The following is an 8,062-nucleotide window of genomic DNA, read 5'->3' on the forward strand; positions in this document are numbered from 1 at the left end:
TTTGATTTTTAATAAATTTTTTTATTTTTTACACTTTATTTTTAATATTTTAAAATTTAATTAAAATATTTTAATCTTAATATGATTTAATTTTCTTATATTATTGAAAAATATATATTATTATCACTAATCGGTTCGGTTCGATTTTTTTGATTTTTTTCTGATAAAAACTGAACCAAACTGAAATAACCGAAATTTCTAAAATTAAAAACCAAACTGAACTAAAATAAATAAAAAATCAAACTGAATTTTTAAATTAATTCAGTTTGATCAATTTTTTTGATTTGAATCGAATACTGCTCACTCTAACCATAATAATATAATTTTTTGTCCTATATATAGCGTTTCGTAGATCAGGAACATAATTAGTACAAGATGAAGGTTCAATGAACATGACATTTTGCACTGTATAAAAACGTGCATGAAAGTGAACTCGCGTTTATATGACAGTACAATAATTTGAACAAGGCACTAAACCAAGTGTCTATTTAAGCAAGGCCGTATGAAGATTCCTCATATCCTCGAACCATATTTCATAATATTGTCTAAAGAAATGGCCACCAATCTCTCAGTGAAGGCTCAGAAAACTCAATCTCAGAAAACTTATTCTCAAAATCAAAGACAATCTTCCAATTACCAACCTACTGTTTGGAGTCACAGCTTTATACAGTCCTTAAAGAATGAAAATGCAGTGAGTACTATTATCTATTTTCTGTATATTAGTCTTATTGTTGCTGATGAACATTTTCTTGCAATTAAGCTTGGAATGTGTACGTTTAATTCAGGACTTGCTGTACAAAGACAAAGCAAGGAAGTTGGAGGAGGAAACAAGAGCAGCAATTTATAGTGAAAATGAGGATTTCTTAACCATTCTTGAACTGATTGATGACATCCAACGTTTGGGATTAGCATTCCGCTTTGAGAAGGACATAAAGAGAGTTCTTGATAGATTTGTGGATTCAGAAGGACGTAATTTGTGGACTCAGAAATCTCTTCATGCTACTTCTCTCATGTTCAGGCTTCTTAGACAACATGGTTACGAGGTTTCTCAAGGTATCATTATTGTTTGGGAGAATTACTATTTAGTCTTTATAGTAGAGAGAAACTCACTAGTTGATTCCTCAATTTTTAAAAAATTCATTAGAACATTCCTGACATTTTAAAAAGTCTACTAGTTAGTCTGGTAGTTTTAGTTGTTATGTATTGCAAAAAAGTCTAAAATACCCTCTAATACGGAGAAATTAAAGATTGTTTTACTTGACACGTGTAGATGAGTTCAAAAATTTCATGGACGATAAGGATAATCTTCTGGCAATCTACAAGAAGGATGTTAAAGGAATGCTAAGTTTGTATGAAGCTTCATCTTTGGGCTTTGAAGGAGAAGATCTTTTAGATGAGGCGATGGCACAAACTAGAACACATCTCATCAATACTCTTCAGAAAGGAAATCTTTCAGAGTTGGATAATTCTACAATGGAAATTAGTATTAGTCACGCACTGGAGCTTCCATTGTATAGAAGAATGGTTATGTTGAAAGCACGTTGGTATATCGAAGCATACAATAAGAGGAAGAATGCAAATCATTCCTTGCTTCAACTCGCAAAGATTAATTTCAACATGGTTCAATCTATACTCCAAAGAGATCTTAAAGAAATGTCAAGGTATGTCTAAAAGCTAGCTGTAAAAGTTTATTTGGTTTGCAATGTAAATTTCTCAAGTAATTTCACTTAATTTTATCTTTGGAATTAGGTGGTGGAACAATTTGGGACTTGCAGGCAAATTAACCTTCAGTAGAGATAGGCTGATGGAATGCTTCTTTTGGACAGTTGGAATAGAGTTTGAACCTCAGTTTAGTTCTTGCCGTAAAGGGCTAACAAAAGTCGGATCATTTATAACCATTATTGATGATGTGTATGATGTTTATGGTACATTGGATGAATTGGAGTTGTTTACGGATGTTGTTGAAAGGTATTTTCATCTCATTTATAATATTTTTTTTAATAAATAATTTGTTTTAATGAGATAATAATTTTAATTGCATTTTTATTTCTTATGAAAAAAAAAAATATCTGCGTAATAATAAAGACAAATGCAATAATTCTCAATATCTTGCTATTAATTCAATAATTTACTATCGCAGTCTTAAATATATTTTTATAATATTATATATGACTTGCGAGTTAGCTTTTATTTACATTTTCAGTTTAATGAGGCGGATTTTGACGTTGGGTATTAGAGATGAAATATGTAGCATTTCTTGTATTAATTTAAAATGCTAATTACTACTTATTTCATACCAGATGGGATATCGATGCAGTGAAAGATCTTCCAGAATATATGAAGCTATGTTTCTTAGCTTTATACAATACTGTCAATGAGATGACTTATGATACTCTAGCAAAACATGGAGAATTCGTCCATCCATATCTAAAAAAATCAGTAAGTTTTTATTTTTTATTTTTATTTAGATAAGATTCATTATAAATTCAAGATATAAAGATGAAGAATTTATATCCACATATATGTATCCCACTTTTTGTTTGTTGAATTTTTTTATAGTAAATCAAAGAAAAATTATTAATTTAGTTCTTATAATATTGAAAAACTCATTAGTTAGTTTATTAATTTAAAAAAATATATTAAATATACTTAAAATTTTAAAAAATTTGCTAATTATTCCTCTATTAGTTTTAGTAATTAAATATTTACTATTTAATTCCTGTAGTATAGGAAAACTCATTAATAGTTGGTCCTTTAATTTTAAAAAATAAATTAAAATATCACTGAGAATTTAAAAAAAATATTAAAGTATTTTAAATTTTTTTGTGATACTTAATAGTTAAAATTAATGGAAGGACTAATAAATAGAGTTTTTAAAATCTTAGGAACGTTTTAATGTATTTATCAAAACCAAAAATCAATTAATAATTTTTTTTTATATCATAAAAACGAAATAGTAAATTTTTTTCAATATCAAATCTAAATTAGAATTTCATCTTTTTATAATATAGATAAATATTTTTTTTATTCGTTGAATTTGGTTTGAGTAGAAATTGACAATATAAATACTTTTTAAATTTCAGTGGGCTGATTTATGCAAAGCATTCTTGCAAGAAGCAAAGTGGAGACACAAAAAATTGACACCATCATTTAATGAATATATTGAAAATGGATGGAGATCCGTATCAGGAACCGTTATACTTATGCATGCCTATCTTTTACTCGACCAAAAAATCTTAAAACAAGGTCTCGATTCATTAGTAAACCACCATCATATATTGAAATGGCCATCTGTTGTTTTTCGACTTTGCAATGATTTGGCAACTTCATCGGTACGTGCATTAATCTCATATTACGTAATTATACTGATAGTCTAATTTTTTAGATGGAATTACTATTAATTCCTTGAATTTTTAAAAAATTTATTAATTTATCTTATTTGAAATTCACTCGATTAACATATCCCTATATTTTGTAAAATTCAACTCTTTAGTTATTTTGGACTTGAACATTTATATTGTTTAGTCCCTATAATTTTAACTATACATATGGTTTAATCTCTATAATTTTAAATATTCATATTATTTATTCCTTCTAGCAAAAGTTAAAATAAATTGACTAGCAGTTTTTTCTCCGAAGGATTAAAGAGTTCGATTTTGCAAAATACATAGATGTTTTAATTAAATGATTTTAAAAGGAGAATGAATTAGTGAATTTCTTAAAAATTCAGGGATTTGATAATAATTCTTTCTAAATTTTTTTAGAATAAATAATTGATTCTTTATGTTGTGATTTTCCAGGGTGAGTTAGATAGAGGTGAAACGATAAATTCAATTTCCTGCTATATGGATGAACATGGAGTTTCAGAGGAGTATGCACGTAAAGAAATAAATAAAATGATAGATAATGCTTGGAAGAAGATGAATCAATATAATCAAACGGAGGTGAATTCTTTCACGAAGCTTTTCATTGAAGCATCTATTAATCTTGCTAGGATTTCTCAATGTGTATACCAGCATGGAGATGGACATGGAGCTCCTGATACCAATTCTAAGAAAAGAGTTGTATCATTAATAATTGAGCCAATTTCAAAAGAAACTTTATCATACGACCGTTGTATATATAATGATTAGTGGACTTCCATAAGATCCACCATGATTAATTAATAACTATAATATTATACATACAATAGTTTTATGTAATAGTTTTTCAAGTTTCCATGTATGAAAGTTAAAATATTATTTTTATTGTGCTTGGTTTTTGATGGTTCTGAATCAAACTAAAAAACATATTAAATCATACTAGAACTGAACAATATATTGTAGAAATAAAACTGAAGTTATTTGGCTATTTGATTATAATTCTAGTTCTTTATCAAGAATAGCGCCAAAAGCGAATCAGAATTATATCGAAAAAATCAATTTTATATATATTTTAATAATTTTAGTGATATTATAGTTCAATTATATATTTTTAATAATATTTTTTTTCTATCTCCTATATTTTGAACATAATCTTATAAATTATATTGAGAAAATTATTTAAAAAATTATTATTTAGTCCCCATAGTATAAAGCAATTTACTAGTTAGTCTTTTAGTTTGAAAAATGCACTAAAATATTAGTAACATTTCAAAAAGTCTACCACTTAATCTCTCCATTAGTTTTAGCCGTTAAGTATTGCAAAAAATTCTAAAATGCCTATAATATGGAGGGACTAATTAATAAATTTTTGAAAAATCTAAAGAACCAATTAATAAATTTTTCAAAACTATAGGGACTAAATAGTAAAATACTTAACAGTAAAATTAATTGAGGGACTAACTAGTATATTTTTTAAAACATTAGGGACATTTTAAATTATTTTTCAAAATCGAGAAACTAACTAGTGAGTTTTTTCATACCATAAGGACTAAGTAATAATTTTTTTAAATTATTATTTAGTCTCTATATTATAAGAAAACTTATAATTAATCCCTTAATTTTGAAAAATATATTGAAACATTTTTGATATTTTAAAAACTCTACTAATTAATTCATACATTAATTTTAGCCATTAAATATTATAAAATAAAAAATTTAAAATGTCCTCAATATGAGGGATTAATTAATTGAATTTTTACAAAATTAAAGACTAATTAATAGAATTTTTTAAACTACATGAACTAAATAGTAAAATACATAATATCTAAAACTAATGAATGACTAATGAATAGATTTTTAAAAATATCTTGAATGTTTAATATATTTTTTAAAATTAAGAAACTAACTAATGAGTTTTATTTAATAGGTGCGAGGCATCGTCCAGACCATAGTCCTTTTCTTGTTCCTTTTGATACCTTTGTGATAGCAGTTGTCGAAACTGTCAAAAATAAACCTATTAGACAATCAACAATAAACTTGTAGATAATGGCAATAGGGTCGAACCACAGGGAATTGACACCAAAGACTTTCCTGATAATGACTAGGTAAATAGCAAGTAAATAAAAGAGGGGGGTTTTGATTTGATGATTAAAATTAAATAGCAAAAGAAAGCAATAATTTAAAGTTTGAGTAAATCAATAAGAGAAAAGCTTCTAGTTGAAGTATGGATCTATTTCAGATTGTTTAGAATTGATCATTGATTTTTTAATACTCCTATTTATCTCAATAAATTAGTTTAGGATGTGAAAGACGCTTCTCACAATCCAAATTCCTCCTTAATTCTAGTTTGATTAGAAAACGTTCGCTAATCAAACACTAGTTAACAATTTGCCAATGAATGTCCTTAGGGCCTTTGGCATCAAACAACTGTTAACTGCATTAAGACTTAGAGAAACCTAATTCTAACCTTGCCAACCGCGTGGCCAAGTTTAGATCATGCAACTTGATTAAATTTGTGTTCAAATAATATAAGCAATTACGGACTTAAATCATTCAAACAATTTGTTACTTAAGCAATTTAAAAGCAATGGGCCCTTATTGATTCTAAAAGCAAAGCAACAATTATGGAAATATCAAATTGCATAAATATTGAAAATAAATAGAAGTTTAACAATGGAGATTTAAATCTCCCAATTCATCACAAAATCTGAAATTCACCAACTTCAACTAGAAAAGAAGGAGATTAGCCACTCATGGTGGACTAAATACACAAAAGATGAAAAGAAAGGAAAGAAAGAAGCTGCAGAGTTTCTGGCGAAGGGAGAAGATGCTGAGTAGCTGATCAGAAGATGCCTCTTGCTGGTTTGGAGGCTGCCCTTTTATAGCTGAAGAATTCCATCCTTCTAGGATTTTGAAATCCCTTTTTAATTTGGCTTGTGATTCCTCTTTTGATGTTGAATTCAATTGCAACTGGAATTCCTTAGGTGAGAAACTCTTTCGTGGCTCTTGGAATTGTGTTGGTAGTGATTGAGTTGGATTTGGACTTCTGAAAATTTAAAATTTGGTTCCCTACTGTTTTCCCGCCTCTGCTGTCAATTTCTGCTGTCAAGGTGATTTGGACAGTTTCTGCGAGTGATTTGGGCAAATCACTTGCCCAATCTGCCCCAATCGCTCTCTGAGATTCAGTCCAGTTTCTGTCTCTGTCTCTGCGAGTGATTTGGCCAGTTTCTGCGAGTGATTTGGGCAAATCACTTTGACCCAATCACTTTTCCAGCTTTTTCTTCACTTTTTCTCCAACTTTCCAATTTCTTCCTTTTCTGTAAAAATATAACAAAAACACAAATTAAGCTAGAAAAATGTGTAAATAAACAATAATAAATATAATAAAAATGTGGCTAAATTATGCTTGATCAAATACCCTCACACCTAACCTTTTGCTTGTCCTCAAGCAACAAATAACTTAGCTAATCAAGCCCCCCCTTTTCTTTTGAGCCTAAATACCACTTAATCAGCCCCCCTAGACTCCTAATTTGAAACACTACAGTGTAGGATGCATGTACTAAGGTTGTCCCCTTCTTTCCTTGTTTCCTATCACTCACCATGGCCAAGTGAAAGTTTTTGATTTGATCATGCTTATTCTTTTATATTAGGTTTAATGCAATCCCTTAAGAGTGATTTGCCCTATTTTAAGCATTTTTAATTACCAGCACTTTTTACCCTTGCCTGAAAAAATCACCAACCTTTTTACACGATGGTACATATGGGTGATACACCCCCGGTTACTCAGTTGGTCACTTGTCCAAGTGGCTACTAGCTCTGTTCATAATCTTAGACCATCGAAACTTTATTTTTATGCTTGAAAAAGTCACCAACCTTTTTACGCGACAGTGCACATGGGTAATACACCTCCGGTTACTCAGTTGGTCACTTGTCCAAGTGACTATTAGCTCAGTTCATAGCCTTAGATCATAGGAACAGAATGTGTTTTGTGCTTTTTGATTTGCTGAGTTTTTCTTTTTCTTTTTCCTTTTTATAACAATTTGGGCAAATCAACTCAAAGAGAATTACACTAACTTTTTATTGCATGTATTTTATTTTCCTTTCCTATTGGCCACAACAGTTTCAAGAACTCAATTTAAGAAAAAAAACTTCCTAAGTAAAGGCTACACACTGTGCATGATTCAATTTAGGTTTAAAGGGTTGGATAATTTAATGGGGTCATGAGGTAAGAAGCTCCTTTGACTTAGTCATCTATGCTGAGTAGAGCAATAGGCTTAAAAATAAAATTCTATATGTGTGTGCATATATGTGGAAGAAAAAATTTTCTGGTGTGTGAAAGAGGTAAAACTAATGCAAAAAGAAACAAAAAGAATGTAAAAGAAAACTAAACATGGTGAAGATTGTGCAAAATGTTCTCCAAACACCCCCACACCTATTGCAAACATTGTCCTCAATGTGTAAGCATATATATAAAAGATTTAAGAAGGAAAGGGAAAGGGACTTCCTGGCCTGTGGGTGATTTGGCTAGTGATTTGGGCAAATCACTGGGCAAATCACTGTCTGCCACGGTGTGGAGGTAGAAAATGGTCTACCAGCAGGTCCAACAAGTGCTCCATCATGTGCATTCGGTCCTCAATTCTACTGAGACGAGCCTCTACTGTCTGGTTGGGAGCTTCGTCTTCAGGTGGCTGATGGGCATC

The 8,062-nt window shown here is 29.6% G+C and overlaps 1 protein-coding gene across 1 annotated transcript; it reads left to right on the forward strand.

Moving 5' to 3' along the window:
- Nucleotides 1-584: 584 nt before the first annotated feature.
- LOC110627517 (probable terpene synthase 12) lies at nucleotides 585-4,213 on the forward strand. Its single transcript, XM_043962205.1, has 6 exons — nucleotides 585-1,053; nucleotides 1,271-1,661; nucleotides 1,750-1,968; nucleotides 2,301-2,439; nucleotides 3,084-3,332; nucleotides 3,801-4,213. The coding sequence occupies exons 1-6, from the start codon at nucleotides 738-740 to the stop codon at nucleotides 4,131-4,133; spliced, it is 1,647 nt and encodes a 548-aa protein (XP_043818140.1). The 5' UTR covers nucleotides 585-737; the 3' UTR covers nucleotides 4,134-4,213.
- Nucleotides 4,214-8,062: the final 3,849 nt, after the last annotated feature.

The sequence above is a fragment of the Manihot esculenta genome, chromosome 12 (assembly GCF_001659605.2).
Source record: "Manihot esculenta cultivar AM560-2 chromosome 12, M.esculenta_v8, whole genome shotgun sequence".
Taxonomy (NCBI): Eukaryota; Viridiplantae; Streptophyta; class Magnoliopsida; order Malpighiales; family Euphorbiaceae; genus Manihot; species Manihot esculenta.